Source organism: Oncorhynchus mykiss, chromosome 10 (genome assembly GCF_013265735.2).
Source record: "Oncorhynchus mykiss isolate Arlee chromosome 10, USDA_OmykA_1.1, whole genome shotgun sequence".
NCBI classification, from domain to species: domain Eukaryota; kingdom Metazoa; phylum Chordata; class Actinopteri; order Salmoniformes; family Salmonidae; genus Oncorhynchus; species Oncorhynchus mykiss.
The window spans coordinates 53,538,339-53,554,999 of NC_048574.1; the positions used below are offsets into that span (position 1 = coordinate 53,538,339).

At 38.9% G+C, this 16,661-nt stretch overlaps 1 protein-coding gene across 1 annotated transcript in view; it reads left to right on the forward strand.

Moving 5' to 3' along the window:
• Positions 1 to 15,665, forward strand: part of LOC110534272 (alkaline ceramidase 2) — a 31,151-nt gene extending 15,486 nt beyond the window's left edge. Inside the window, exons 4-6 of the mRNA XM_021619034.2 lie at positions 1,663 to 1,800; positions 9,271 to 9,408; positions 10,240 to 15,665. Of these exons, the coding sequence (XP_021474709.1) occupies positions 1,663 to 1,800; positions 9,271 to 9,408; positions 10,240 to 10,429 (466 nt within the window). The 3' untranslated portion in view covers positions 10,430 to 15,665. The remainder of the gene's footprint in view (positions 1 to 1,662; positions 1,801 to 9,270; positions 9,409 to 10,239) is intronic.
• Positions 15,666 to 16,661: the final 996 nt, after the last annotated feature.

Genomic DNA, 16,661 nt, shown 5'->3' on the forward strand with positions numbered 1-16,661 from the left:
ACCAAGAAGGAGAGAGATTGATTGAGTGCTGCATCAGATGACCTGGCCTCCACAATCACCTGACCTCAACCCAATTGGGTTGAGCAGCCAACAAGTGCTCAGCGTATGTGGGAACTCCTTCAAGACTGTTGGAAAAGCATTCCTCATGAAGCTGGTTTACTGAATGACAACAGTGCAAAGCTGTCATCAAGGCAAATAAATGGTGGCTACTTTAAAGAGTCGTCTATTTTTTTAAAAGTTAACACTTTTTTGGTTACTACATGATTCCATATGATTTATTTCATAATTTGATGTCTTCACTATTATTCTACGATGTAGAAAATAGTGAAAATAAACACCCTAAAATCAGTAGGTGTGTCAACTTTTTACTGGTACTCTATAAATAAAACATTTAAACTATATAATGTTGTGGATCAGTCCTCAGTTTTCTACTATCACAGCCATTAAACGTTGTAACTGTTTTAACAACACCATTGGCCTCATGGTGAAATCACTGAGTGCGTTCCTTCCTCTCTGGCAACTGAGTTAGGAAGGACGCCTGTATCTTTGTAGTGACTGGGTGCATTGATACACAATCCAAAGTGAAATTAGTAACTTCACCATGCTCAAAAGGGATAGTCAATATTCAAAAATGTATTATTTTTACCCATCTACCAATAGGTGCCAGAAGCATACCACCCTGCATCCCACTTTTATCTGAAGCTAAGCAGGGTCGGTCCTGGTCTGTCTCTGGGTGGCAGACTAGATGTTGCTGGAAGTGGTGTTCGAGGGCCAGTATGAGGCACTCTTTCCTCTGGTCTAAAAAAAACACAAAAAAAACACTTAGGGGTGTTTAACCTCGGTGGCCTGGCTAAATTCCCAATATCACCATGGCCACCTAATCGTTCCCAGCTTCCAATTGGCTCATTCATCCCCCCCTTCCTCTCCCCTGTAATCTTTCCCCCTGTCATTGCTGTAAATGAGAACGTGTTCTCAGTCAACTTACCTGGTAAAATAAGGGTTAAATGAATGCAAATAACGACGCATTGATAAACCTCTCTGGACTTTGTGGTTGAAACTGCGTTTGAAATTCACTGATGTTGAATACTTGACTAATGACATTTCAGCTTTTCAGTTGTAATTAATTTATAAAAAATTCTAATAGCATAATTCCACTTTGACATTATGGGGTGTGTGTAGGCCAGTGACAATCTGAATTTTATCCATTTTAAATTCAGGCTGTAACACAACAAAATGTGGAAAAAGTCCAGGAGTGTGAGTACTTTCTGAAGGCACTGTTTGTCCTTCTTTGTAACCAAAGCCATCACATCTCTGAAATCCAGCCTGGTCTGGGCTTGCACTTTACTGAACTTTTTGGACCTACCATTGCACACTGCATTTTGATCCAGTGCATTTGGATTGATGTGAAGTGTTTCCTGTGTTGGTGGCTTTGCATGGGTATCCTGGCTAAACTGTCCTACATCAAAATAAAGGATTTTTCAAATCTTCAGATAAATTGCATCTATTTGAATCCTCAATATACAGCTGTTTTTGTTATTTTATACTGTTTTTCTGTTTGTGCACTATATTCCCATGTCGCACTCTTCCCAGTGCTCATCACATTCTAAATAAAGCAGATGCAGCTTTGCCAGTATGTTTTGCTCTGTGGTCTTTGCCTTCTAGGTCAAGGTTCAAAGTGGTCATCGGCATCTTGTCCGGGATCACCACTGGTTTGGCCTTCGTTAAGCCCGTCATCAACTCGGTGTCTCTGATGACTCTGGGTATCCCCTGCACCGTTCTGCTCATTACTGAGCTCAAAAGGTGAGAATGATTTACTGTTTACTTCAACAGGTGAGTTATTAAGAACAAACACCAACAAATATCACATGCAATAGACTAGCTGGTACATCCTGTTGCAGAAGTGGGACCAAGTCACTATTATTTGAGTCACAAGCAAGTCTTAAGTCACAAGATCCATCTCACGTCGAGTCCCAAGTAGAACAGGTCGAGTCAATTTCCCAGCCCCCGTCCCAACAGGAGGCATTTTGCCTCTTGGTAGGCCGTCATTGTATATAAGAATTTGTTCTTAACTGACTTGCCTAGTTAAAAAAAGAAAAGTCCATGTCGTGCATTCTAAGAGCAAGTCAATTCAAGTCGAGCAAAGTTTTTAAGTCATGTCTGAAGTCAAGTAAAAAATCAAATCTATACATGCGATGACTTGTTCAACTAAAAATCTTTCTCTTTTTATTGAGGCTACCAGACAGCCTTTTTCATTATTTTGTCTACAACACATTTTGATTATGTAATTGTAAAATGGGAACCTTGTAGCAGTTATAAGGGCATGAAATCAGCAGAAGGCAAGACGGGTTGATGGGAAAGTGCTATATCATACAAAATATACATGGGCAATAGCCCAAAAGAAATAGCCTCTGTATCAGGCTTAACCTGTCCCATCTGAACAGACACCGGTAGAGAGCAAGACTGCAAAGCCTCCCCTTGGGAGACCAAATTGCTATATCCATACCATTTATACATGGAACAATAATTTGCATTTCACTAGTGACTCTGCCACAAAATGAGTGACAAAACATGGCCAGATAATTTCAAGTCATCAGTCTCAAGTCAAAGTCGAGTCCCGAGTCTTGAGACTCCTTGTCAAGTCTCAAGTCATCAATTTTGTGACTTTAGTCCAAGTCATGTGACTTGAGTCCACAAATCTGTCCTATTGTATAGGGCCTACAGCTAGTTGAGTTTGCTGTCCAGCTAAATTATGATTGAGAAGCCACCACAGATTAAATAATTTATGAATCCATTAAATAACAGAAGGCACATTGACATTGAGTCGTTAGTTCTCTCTGAGGGGCCTTATACTGTAGGCCTATGTAGAAACCAGGGTTGGTGTCAAGTCCATTCCAGGAAGAGCATTGAAATGTAATTAATTAATTGGAAAAAAAATCTTCTGGATATGAATGTCAATTAATCTTCTGAATTGGAATGTAATGGATCTGAATGAAAGAATACACCCTCAAATGTAAGGATTATTTTTTATAAAATAATTTGTGGCCTGTTGCTGAGTGAATGTGAAATAGATAGTACTCCAGACTTCTGAATGTTTTGAAACTGTATCTAATGAGGCGCACAAGGTGTGTTTCGGTGTGTGTTCACATGCGATAGTGGACGTGTGTGTGGGTATGCACGCGAAAGCCGCAAAGTTGAGCCTCAGGGATAATGTCTTCCTCTCACTCACATTGAAAATAGCGATTTGCCTCACTTTGCGGATTCTACATCAAAACCTTACCTCAATTAATATGATTTAGTGTTGGATAATATGTAAGCCTCAACAATTCCCAGTGCTTTACGAAAGTGACAAGTGTAATGTTATAGTGATGTCACAAGTTTCATGGCAAGTAAGCAACACATGAAGTGGACTCAATTTCCCAGGGAAAAGAGTTGTCATCCAGAGGCAGGTTTTTATTTCTAAACTAGGCACACAATTGGTGACAGGTTGTTAAAGGACCATGGAGTTCAGTCTGCTTCTTGTTTCATGATACTGGTATCGTGACAACACTATGTTGTAGTGTAGTAATTTTCAACCAGTAATGGGCAACACTCAGTCAGTGTTAAGTACATTTCTAAATGTTTTTAGGTCAGAGTGTAGTAGCAGTTAACACACAGAAAACCATTTAGACAGAAAACAAGTTCGTCACATTTTGGAGAGTCCACATTTTTGACTATGGTTATGTGTCACCTATTTTGCATGGTGTTACTTTGAGCCTGTTCAATAGTGTGTTGCTGTCAATGTTGAAGGAAATAACATTCTTCCAAATAGCAGCACAAAGGGCCATTCCTGTCATGTGCGCGTGTCGGTTTGTGTATATGCACCTGTGTGGAAGTGGGTGCATGATGTTTTTTCCTTTTCCTACAAGACTGACTCACTTAAAGCATTTAGCCTTGATTCATCCATTGTTCTACTTGTTTCTGATTCTTGACATAGCTCACACGGCCAGTCATTGATATTGTTGTTTTGTTTTCGTAGTTCTGCTAAATGGATGACAGTTCCTGCAGGAGACCCTTTGAAACATGCCCTGCTGCCTTCTAGTACATCACAATTGATTTTGTAACTCCGTTAACATTTCCCTCTAGTTTATCAACTGAGCCAATAGCTTAGCATCTTACCCACTCTTATTGAACTAAAACACTTAGCGCTCTCATGTCAAACGCTAAGTGCATTGTTTTTATTAACAATTTGAAGTCATTGTTCAGCAATGAAGGACTTGTCATAACTCTCCTGTGACGATCTGAGGGATCAGGTTACAGGGGGGTCCGCTCTACAGCGTGCTCTCTCTCATAGACTGGGAAGTCGACTGTTTTATGGTCGGTCATAAAATACTCTGCCCCTATGCTCTGTAGTGTTCGAGATTGGAATGTAAACTTTGGAACACAGAGAGATCCTTGGACATCAAAAGTTTGAGTAATTAAATAAATGTTTCTACTTTTGAGAATGTGGGAATGTTCGTGGACACTTAGGGGACAGTTATGACGAGTGCTTTTCATTTGGTGATCTCATGAAGGACAGGAAACACACAACTGTATCTCTTAAAGTGTACATTTCCCAGCTGTCAGGTTTACATCTAAATATTGTGAAACGTATGTGTTTAAACATGAAACTATTTGTGAAAAGATGTGATGTTAACCTTCTAAATGAGCGTATGGATTTTTATATAAAGATTAACTAGTCGATTGCCACACACCCGTGAGCCCAGACATCACATTAGGCGTCATAGAACCTCCCCTTCTTCCACAGAGTATAAAACCCACTTCCTACAAAATATACATTAAGTAATGGAACGCCAGGATGGAGTCCCCACATTGGACTGGCTACAAATCCTAGACGTAGAATTACTAGTCTGCAGCTAGAAATTACGTAAACCTAGGACGAGAATACCCACAACCCCCAAAACATCTAATCTAAGAACATGTTACACCTGACGTATCCATTACAACAGACACTATCCAGAGCCACGGAGAAAACTACAACCACGAAGGACATTGTGACTTCTGGGGAAGTTAACAAGAGACTCTGATGAACTGACCGCGATTCCAACAGAGAAAAAAATAACGACATACGGGCATAAATATATACATTGCAATTATTCTTGAATGAGTGGCCGTTCATGTGAAAAGGATTAGCATTTCAATTAATATAATTATCAACTGTGTGTAGTGAATCCATTTTGTCTTTCCCGCTCTTTCTCAGTCCCCACCCCTTTCCTTTGTCTACCAAGCAGTCATATTAGCTTCATCAGCTAGAGACTTTTTCTTTGTATAATGTAGTAACCCAAATATCTACTGTTTGTTTGTTGTGTAATTCTGTGTGGTTAGTTAGTTATACAAAATTGGCTTAATTATTTATTTACTATCGCTGATTCATGATTTAGGCTAGGGTTCGTGCAGATATCTAAGGGGTTGCGACATTCAGTAATGAGAACTGATGAGGTAATAATTCATTAATAGAAGACTGTAATATTAAAATATCTGAAGCGTTATATTCGGAAAATTATAACTCTACATCTCAACATTTTTCGTGGTGCCCTGACTTCCTAGTGAATTAATGTTTACATGATTAGTTTAATCCCTTAATAATTAAACCTAGAGAACTAATTTGATAAGTCTTCACATTTAATGATAGTGACAGATAACATCTGTTATTTACGCAATACATTTCAAACCAATTTTTTTTATTTTCTTCATAATCTTGCTAAGTGGGTGAATTTTTTTATTATTTTTAAATCACTGTTAATGCATGATTTGTGTTCTACGTATGTTTTATCATAGAGCCCAGTTTAGAATGGCCTCATCCTGAACTAAAGGAACATATAGGATCTCTGACTATTCCTGGTTGTAACTTCGGGGAAGCACTTGAAAAGGGAACTATTTAATATATGTGGTGCATCTTGCTTTCATTCTATTATCTTTGTGTGCGTTTTCCTTTTTATACCTTGGGGTGAGAGTAGCTTCATCAGACAGACAGACAGACAGAAAGTATATTGAAAGCAGGTGCTTGCACACAGGTGTGGAATTATCATCTCCTCATGCTTAGTGTATAGAAATGCTAAGCAGATCCAGTTGCCATTATTTTTGCTAGAAGAAGAGATCTCAGTGACTTTGAAAGAGTTGATTGTTGGGGCACGTTTGGCTGGTGACAAAGACTGCTCAACTTGCTGATGTTTCACTATGTCACCAGATCTCAACCAAATTGAACACTTATGGGAGATTCTGGAGCGGCACCTGAGACCAGCATTTTTCACCACCATCAACAAAGCACCAAATAATGGAATTTCTCGTGAAAGGATGGTGTTGCATCCCTCCAATAGAGTTCCAGAGACTTGTAGAATCTATTCCAAGGCGCATTGAAGCTGTTCTGGCTCGTGGTGGCCCAACTCCCTATTAAAACACTGTTGTATTTCCTTTATTTTGGCAGTTACCTGTAAGTAAGAGTTTACATCGCAATGGAGATTAGTCTTTTGTCTGCATATATTAATTGGTACCTGTGTCGCTAGTAGGTGGGTCGTCCACGAAATGAGTCCGTTTGGATATTTTTAGTAGAGATTGTGCACCAATATTGCATTTTAAAAGCCTATTAAATTAAATGAAGTGCCCTTTAAAATTCAATAAATCAAAATATGAACAAGGCAACAGTAAACATGTCGTCCCCCATGACTATCCATTATATTGACCAGATGCTCAAGTCGCTCTAACAATGAAAATACATTTCTTAAAAAAATGGAAGACAGTTAGCCTGGGTACCAGGCTCTTCAGCTAGTTAAAGTGTTGGGCCAGTAACCTAAATGTTGCTGGATCGAAACCTCGAGCCGACAAGGTAAAAATCTGTCGTTCTGCCCCAGAGCAAGGCAGTTAACCCACTTCCCCGGGTGCCGAAGACGTGGATGTCGATTAAGGTAGGCCACAGCACATCTCTGATTGAGGGGTTGGGTTAAATGCGGAAGACACATTTCAGTTGAAGGTATTCAGTTGTACAACTGACTAGGTATCCCCCTTTCCCTAATCCACACCCTGTACTTCGCCTCTTCCTCTCTGATGTGACTCACAAATTTCAGTTAATTACCATAGTTCCTGCCTTGTGCCAATCAGTGCAATTTTGTAAATGACAAATCTCTATGGTGAGATGCATCATTCACCAAGTTTGGTCAAAATTGGGTCAGTGCTGTTTGAGTTTGCGTATAAGGATGGAGGGACAAAGACTTACTAAAGTACAAAAAAAATCACTCTCTTTGACTTCTAGGAGGATTTTAACTCACTTACTCCCCAGATTCCTCGGTTTTCATAATCATTGGAAATCCCTAGTTATTTTGTTGCTTTGAAAAAGTAATTTATGAAGATTTATTAATTTATTTCATGTGATTTAGGGACTGTTAAAAAAAACCTGGCCCTCATTTTAAGATCAACCCTGTTCTATGAACTGAACTTTCATTTGAATAAATGTTTTATTTGAACCTTTATTTAACTAGGCAAGTCCAGTTAAGAACAAAATCTTATTTTACAATGATGGTCTACCCTGGCCAAGTCCTAACCTGGATGACACTGGGCCAATTGTGCGCCGCCCTATGGGACTCCCAATCACAGCAGCCAGGGATCGAACCAGGGTCTGTAGTGACCCCTCTAGCACTGAAATGCAGTGCCTTAGACCTCTGTGCCACTCAGGAGCCCAATATGGTGTTACTATTACAAAAATAAATATATCTTAACAAACAAACTTGCATTCAATTGCCCCTCCCCTGTTGCACACAACCAGCTTCCATTCCCCCTGTCACAAGGGGATTTATGGCTGATTTATGGCCTGTTACGCTCCACCCTGTTACTTTATTTGGCACTTAATACTCACTTACTATAGGCCTATTTTAACTTCTTGAGACGGGAAAACAATTTTTTTTAAATCTTTTTTTTAAATCTTTTTTTTACATGTTATGAAGTTGAAAATGTGCACTTCATGACAATGTTAAAATCAAGTGTATTTTTTTCAACAAGTTACACATTTTGTGGAACGACCCCATTGTCATTTCACTACCAATAGTCCCTGTGTTTTTTTTAACATGCGTATGTATGTCTCCTTCAAGCTCAAAGTTGCATCGAAATGTGCTGATATGAGTTAATAGTTCTACCACAGTTCTTCTGACATTCTATTTCCTGACACTGTCTTTGTCCCGTCTCTTTATTTTTGCACTTCCTCTTTTACTGCTCGTTCTCTTGTGCATGCGTTTCCCCTTCTCTGTGCTTAATTAGCCAGATGTACAGACTAGGCTGGGCGAAATGAACAAAAATCCATATCGTGATAAATTGCCTGAATTGATGCGATTAAATAGAACAATTTTATAGCATTAATATGCACCACAGTTTTTTATTTTATTTTTATGTATTATCCTTTAAACTACTACTACAAGTTTTATGGTTGTAGCCATCAATTGTCCCATTAACAGTCACCCATATTAGCAAACTTCACATTTCTCTAGTACAGCCTACTTTTTGTAATGAACGATATCAGCAAAATGCCTGCGATAAGTGGTCGGTGTTGAGGATTTAATGGTTTCTCGTCCCAGTACAGGCCACATGTCACGACACGGCCCATCGCCACACTTCATTTCCCCTGTCAGGCCGAGTCGCCCGTCAATGTGACATGGGACTGAGGCTCAGTTAAATACTGCTCATGCAGTGTGTGTATTTGTAAATGGCAGTACACAACTACTGTCTGACTGAATTGGAAGCATTTACCTGAGGGGAGTCTACCTGCTTGTTATTATTTTTATACCAGATTCAAAATCTGTATAGGGATTTTAGTTGACTATGGCGGCAGGTAGCCTAGTGGTTAAGAGCAACAGGTCAGTAACCGGAAAGTTGCTGGTTTGAATCCCCAAACAGACGAGGTGAAAAATCCCTTGAGCAACACACTTAACGCTAATTGCTCCTGTAAGTCGCTCTGGATAAGAGCATTTGCTAAATGACTAAAATGAAAATGGGATATTTCATTTCCCATTGCTTTTTACATGCATGGCTTCCTATTGTTTGAAGCTCTTTTATTTGAAATGCAATCAGAAGTCATATGTATGGGCATTTACTGGAAGTTGTACTGGCATGTGGTTTCGTGTTGGCTGTAGTTCAAGCCATGAAGTGTTTGTGTGTGTGTTTTCTTGCTAACATTTGAATAGTGTGTGTCACGTATATGTCTTTGTGTGGGTACTTATGCATTGCCAATATGTTATTGTGTGGTGTTTGCAGGTGTGAGAACCCACGTGTATTCAAGCTGGGGCTTATCTCTGGGTTTTGGTGGGCTCTGGCTCTCCTCTGCTGGATCAGTGACAAGATCTTCTGTGAGATGTGGTCCTCTGTCAACTTCCCCTACCTACACTGTGCTTGGTGAGCTTGAAACTGCATGAAAGGTCATTGAGAGAGTTTTCATTTACATTTTGGTCATTTAGCCGACACTGTTATCCAGAGTGACTTAGTCAGTGAATTCAACTAAGATAAATAAAATAAATGAATCGTTTAAGTGACAATGTTTTCAGACCTCAAAAGTGGTCTAATGGTGAGATGAGTCCATGCACCACACTGTCTGATATGTAGATCCAGCTACTGTATATGCCTCAATCTCAAATTAGTGGGAAAGATGGGTAGCTACCGTTTTAATGTAATCCTTTTAAATGGGGTCCCCTTGACGTTCCATCACACATGGTGCACACATGATGATGACACATATTCTTATGACAATGGCTTTCAGAATTATTTTCCCTTTTTAAGAAGCTTGAAGTATTTTATTAACCACTCTAATGTAGGGCTATTTGATTCTAAGCCTGTGGGATGAAACCTGCAACACCTTTGTTTTCAAAGTCCTAATCAGGTACTGATCTGGGTCACCAGAGGACAGCAATGGTTGGAAATTGCACCTGCTGTTTTTAAGAAGGAAAAGATACATGAAGATTAAAAACATGAAATTGTCTTCACACTTTCTGTATTTAAAAATGTCATTTTTCCTGACACCCAGCAGACTAAACTAGTTGAAAACATGTTATAACCAGAAGCTGGTTGAAATTGTCATTATGAACGTCCTTACAACCATTTTTGCCCACTGGGCAAGTTCTTTCACGTCAGTGCAGATAGAAGAAAGGAGATGAGGAAGGGAAGCCACTCAAGTTTGTTGAGATACACCAAATGTTTTCGGTCCTGACCCCATGACTCTTGTTCCCACAGGCACATCCTTATCTGCCTAGCCTCCTACCTGGGCTGTGTGTGCTTCGCCTACTTCGACGTCGCCACAGAGGCCCCCGAACGAGGCCCGGTCATCATGTTCTGGCCCAACGAGAAATGGGCCTTCATCGGAGTGCCCTATGTCACTCTACTCTGTGAAACCAAGAAATCTGACTCTGTCAAGGTGACATAACATCCTCAGGGCCCACTGAGCTTGGAAAATTCCTCACTATGAGGTGCTCCCCAAACATGCACACAAAATACGCCCTGATGTCAGACAATCTGAACAATGCATGTAGAATGCTTTAAAATGAAGTACCTCTAAAGTACTTCTCTGACATGGGTGACAAAGTTGACATAACGTGTCCGTTATCGCTTCAAAATGAAATCCCCTCAATAATGCAATAATGTTTATGCAACTTAGTGTCAAAGCACAAAAGTGACATAAGTGAGGTTACATCAATGCTAAGAAACTTACCAAGTTCATTAATCAACTGCGAATGTAATTCTCAGGCTTTGTTGTGGTGATCGTGAATAATTCAATTTAGAGTAAGGCAGTAATGTATATAGGTGTGTTGCAGTGTTTCTCACAGAAATGTAATTTTTCAGCTCTGGATCTACTATTCAAAATGCTCACTGCCCTTACATTTTCAGGCAATTGAGCACAAATGGTGAGGACCTTGCCAATGGTGTATATTGTGCAGTATTTACAGTATTTTGTGCAGTGGCTGACTGATTGTTAATACTGTTATAGACGTATATTAATTAACCCCTTAGACTCATGGGAATTGACCTATAGGGAGAAATTGAAATATGGAATGCATAACCAAGGTAGCAATTAAAAGGGAACAGTTTGGTTAGTTATTGGGAAATTATCACACTAAAGCTGAGGACACAAGACTGAATCCAAACATTACATTTTTTGTGCATTTTACTTTCAATGTACTTTTCTCCGCATTTGTTGATAACGAAATCTAAATAATCTGGATACATTCAGTTACATGATAAAAAAATATTATTGGAAAATTTGGGTTAGGTACAACATAAGACAAAAAAAATGACAAGTGAGAGATCTAATTGGTGTTCCCAAGTGGCTTCTCCAAAGTGTGCACAGTTCCGAAGTAATTTCAATGCACTTTTTATGACTCAAAGAAGAGTCTTCAACTTTAAGGTGCTTTTTTTTTCTTCTCTCCTAGCTGTGCCGTTGAGGAACTAGAGCACGCACATATGTAGTTTTTTGTTGGGAACACAGCCCTGCATCCCCGTCTTTACACAATTACTGTTGTTTACGCAATCCAAAACCGGTCCATTATAAATCGCAATCTGGGTCAGGTGGGCATAACGTGAAAGATTGTTCTATTGCCAACATGACTAGCTAAATCATAAAATATGTACTCACAGTGTTAGGCCTTCACAAGGCAATTCAGAGAAGCAGATAATCATTTTGGTGCGCATAGAATGGAGTCGTGTGCATTCAGATGCATGGTCCTGCAAATTTATCACGATACAACAAATAGGCTCATTCTGTTCAGGACAACCCAGGTTATAATGCCATGTCATCTGTACATCAAACATGTAATATACATGTTGACACTATATTACTTGAGTTGATATGGTAATGTGAAGTAGACTCACAGGTGTTTGGCTTGGTTGTATGACATCAGAGTGGTATAATCATCCTCATAATTTACAGCCTTTCCCTCACTCAGACAACAAAACATTTGCTAAAGTTAACCAATTATAGCGGGAGGGATGAAGGCAACTTCTTGTCGCGCGCGGTGCTCAAGTTCAGAACAACTGTCAGTCAAGACCCATACAGAGCTGTGAAGCTGAAATCCTGAGGAAATCCTGAGCTCTGACTCATGTATAGCATGTTACTGTACAGCCATTGTGTTTGAATTTAGGCTCTTAGCAATCTTTTTCCACACGTATATGGGTACGAATGTGAAGCGTTAAGACTTTCTGTATACAGTATTATCTCAGTTATTGCATTATCTACAACTATATTTAAGAGCATTTGTATTATATACTTTAAAATGTAAGGCCAAAAGCAAACAATTTTTCTCCCTGTTGAAGGCTCTGGAACACACCTTTTTGAAGTAAGAGGTGTTTAGCTGATTCTTATTTTAAACACTCAACCCCCCCAACCATAGTCTTTACTGAATGCGGAGTATTAGAAGAGAAATGTTAGTCAAGTCTCAGATTGTCAGTTGTCATGAAAATGAGAGTAACAGAACTGAAATGTAAAACACTGTCTCAACTGTTCATGATAGTGAATTGCAACGATATAAATACTCCCATAGGCATAAAAGGGATAGGTCAGTTACCATAGTAATTGTTTGCTGTTGATGTCTTCATGATGCCTTGACAGCAATATTATGCTGGTTGTTACGTGGCCAACCCTACTGAATAGTTACCCAAGTCTAAACTAGACAAGTCTAAACTAGACAACAAGGGAGTGTTTGCACCTGTTATTTTCAGAAGGGAATAAGATAAAAGCAACAAGAATAAAACGCACAACTATCTTAATATTTAATCTACCTTTAGGACTAAAATACACTTTTATTATAGGAGATTCATGTGCCATTGAACATTAGTTTTTAGTCCAGGAGTAGATTTTCTCTCTGTCTGGGGAAACTGGCCCTTATTATTTTTATATTTCCTCCTGGAAAATAAGTGGTGCAAAATGTCACTGGTGCTAAACAACTCTGGATGGCCAATGAAGTAGGTCTATTTAACAAATTAATAATTATGTTATGAATTTAAGTTGCTTTCTTAATTGTCATTTTTGTGCCAAAATTTAAGTTTTTTTTTTTTTTTTACAGTACTTTTAGCCCTTAGAGAAATATAAGGCATGCAATGCATATCCAATTAAGAGGCACTGTGTGTAGTGGCAAGCCTTGCGTGAAGCTGGTTGGCTTTTTCAATATGCCATGATCTGGCCTATCGGTTGATTCCATGTAAGTGAATTGAAATTGAGTAATTGAATACAACTGCTCAACCTACACTACCATTTGGAAGGGAAGGTTGTTGGTTGCGGGAGGCATAGCAAACACTTTTGACTCCAATAACAGTTTTACCACAAGTAATTTAATCTCAAATCAATGAGCTTTTTGTGGACTCCATTTAGAACTGTTCTGTTTTAAACTAAGCTATACTGTTATTTCTTTAAACAGTCTGATACAATTTGTTTTGTATACAATTTGTTGGGTTGTGTGTGTGGTGTCAAAGTATAGGGGCAAACAAGTGCAGGAAATTACTCTATCCAGAGTCCACAAAGTGGTATATTTTGTAACTACAGTATCTGAAGTATTTTGTTTAGCCAAAAAGTATATTTATATTTTCCTAAATGTAGAGCACAACCATTCAAATACATGTTTAAAAGGATGCAAGACAAAAAAAACTGAAGTATTATTATTTAGGATTGTCAACCATTGTAGTGAGTCTTTTAAGGTATTGCATGGGAAAGGAATACCGTAACATGTAGTGCACTGTTTTAACAAAGGCAGAAAGAGCTGCGCTGGTGTCTACAAACCTTGATACCTTCTACTTGGACTTTATTTAAAAACCTGCAGACATGCAGGATGGTAACTGTTTTTAGAATATGACCGTGTAAAATCAAGAATCACCATTCTGTTGCTTTCCAAATGTGAGTGATTTGACAAAGTGCAAAGCTTTTTTACTTGTCAAAATATGTGTTTTGAATCCTATGACAGCCTGTGTAGTAGGCTAACTAACTAATACCCCTTTCACACTATTGTGCACTCCCAAAGCAATTTGTGCTGGCTTCACATTGTCCTTTTCAGCAAGGTTCCAGGAACTAGTGGATGTGTAACTGGGCCAACTGAGTTTGGCTTGGCTCAGTAGTGTGAGAAAAAACAAATGTAGGACCTGTTTGAATGCTTTCACTTAAACAACGCAATCTTATTTCTCTCCCTTCCTCAAAGTAATCACAGATGTGAGATGTTTGATTGGCAAAAGCAGTGGTGTTTAAGCTTTACTTTTACTTAACCAATCACATGTCAGTGATGGCCTCAAGGTTTGGGCGGAAAGAATTATGCATTTTCTATTGAAACGGCCTTGAGCTAGCCAACCTAAAGCCTACATAATTGTAACTCCGTTCAAGTGAAGTTTAATCTATAAAAAGAGTTCTTGATCCATCTCTCTACCTGTAATGACAATACATTCAAGTTGCACAGCAATATTTATTTTCAGAGTTTATCCTGTTTTGTAGACAAATATTTTTAATGCGATTGAAGTATTTTATATCATTATTTTATGCAACAAAATATAAACTACTACAAAAAAATGCACTGTCTTTGCATTATTCTTTTTGAGGAATTGATTCAGTTGGTTAGATTGGGCATCAAACACATATTGGAACATTATAGCAAGTCTGTCAAAATATGAGTATCTTTGATCACCAACTTATAACTATGGCTCGCTTTAAAACATGTTGGCTGGAATTGAAGCCTATTGTCATTGTACAGTGAAGTTGATATGTTAAAGCGTTAAGCAGCTGTATATTAGGCCAAGGACAATGTGCTTTCTGCCCTAGTCTTGTCATCTGTCGTCCTACCAACTAAAACTACCTGTTGATCAGAGTTTATGCCACCAGGTGGCAGTGTGTTAAAACAAAAACTTACCGACCATCGAAGCACATAAGGAAGCTGTAGCTTTGACTGAAGTGACAACCACAACAATGTCATATCCATGTCATTGGAAAACCTTCATACACAGTGGATTGTGAATTTGTCTGAAAGCTGTCTGTATGGGATCAATTTGTGAAGTTATTATATTTTTTTAAATGTTAAATTTTTACATGTAGCTACATTCCAAAATATATGTGAGATTGATTTGCAAACATTTACTAGATTAGAATGCTGAACTTTGACTGACTATTTAAACAATGACAGATGAGCAGTGCTGTTTTTTGGAATTGGCAACTTCAACACAAACAATAACATTTCATAGAATTCATAATGTCCATGTGTTAGAAATTAGGACGGACTGTCCATGCCCACCATCTTGATTGTAGATCAGAGGTACAGTGCCAAATGTGTACTCCTATCGGGCATGTTTCTCAAGTTATTCCTTCTCTACTGTATAATGGTTCAATTATTTTCTGATCATTGTTTGTACAGTACATGCAACATTCCACTGCCGTAATTGGTACAGAATAGAGTTGGTAGGCTATACTTCAGTGTCAGACTCCTCACATCGCAGCCTGGATCCATAGACTAGATGTAACAAGTGGTGTAAAAAATAACTGAAAGTCTTTTTTTTGGGGAGTACCAGTACTTTACTATGTATATTTTTTACAACTTTTACTTCACTACATTCCTAAAGAAAATGATGTAGTTTTACTCTATACATTTTGGCTGACACTCAAAAGTACTCGTTACATTTTGAATGCTTTGCAGGATAGGATTTATTTTATTTTATTACACACATAATGAGAACATCACTGGTCATCCCAACTGCCTCTGATCTGGGGGACTCAAACACATGCTTAATTTGTAAATTTTATATATATATACTTACCAGTACCCAGTGTTCGCGGGGTCCGACATGCCAATCAACCTGCTATCTGCCAATCACGGGAATGACTGAAATGTTCTGATGCCGGGCATCCTGGCGGTTGGCGGAGTGGCGTGGAGGGGGGTTGGGCAGGGGGATGGAGCATTGGAAGTTAAGACCAGGTTTAGCCTTTTACGTCTGGGCTTCACAAGAGAAGGTCACGATTGGTTTGTGGGGTGTCCTTCATTTATTTGGCGTGGGCTACGGCCAAACAGTAGCCTGTGTAAAGTTGGTTTAATAAACCGTCAATTCGTAAACTCAATCCTCTGTCTGGACAATTGTTCCTTTATGATCTAGTCAGGTCATTACAGTATGTTACCAATTTAAGATTGGATCAAAAAGAGAGGGTCCTTGCCGGCTGTGGGAGCACAGTCCTTTCAATTCGCACGGACAGTCTTCCAACATCGTCACCACTTTAGCTACCTGAGTGGTGTTCATGCGTTCACTGCTCACCAGTCAAATTTGCCAAGTCTCTGGAGTTGAAATGCAAGAAGTGTGGTCGCTGTGTTCGCTGTTGGTATTGCACTCTGGACTACTACACTTCCCAAAGCAAATGTTGTTTTCCAGCACCAGTCTTGCAGTCGTCATGATGAACCCTCTAAAAAATAAACATATAATTTACTCATCCAAGTACAAATAAATTCTAATACTTGTTGGGGTATTTGGCAATATTCTTACCTGTGACATTGGTAACGTACGACACATCTGCTGGTTGATCTCATAGTGTCTTAAGGGTATTATAGACAACAACTCAGATCTTCTTCGTAGCAAAAAGCTCTCCCAGAACGATTTGGCATTATTTTGACGAGAGTCGTTGATCTGTCCTGGAATGGATGTCTGTTTCA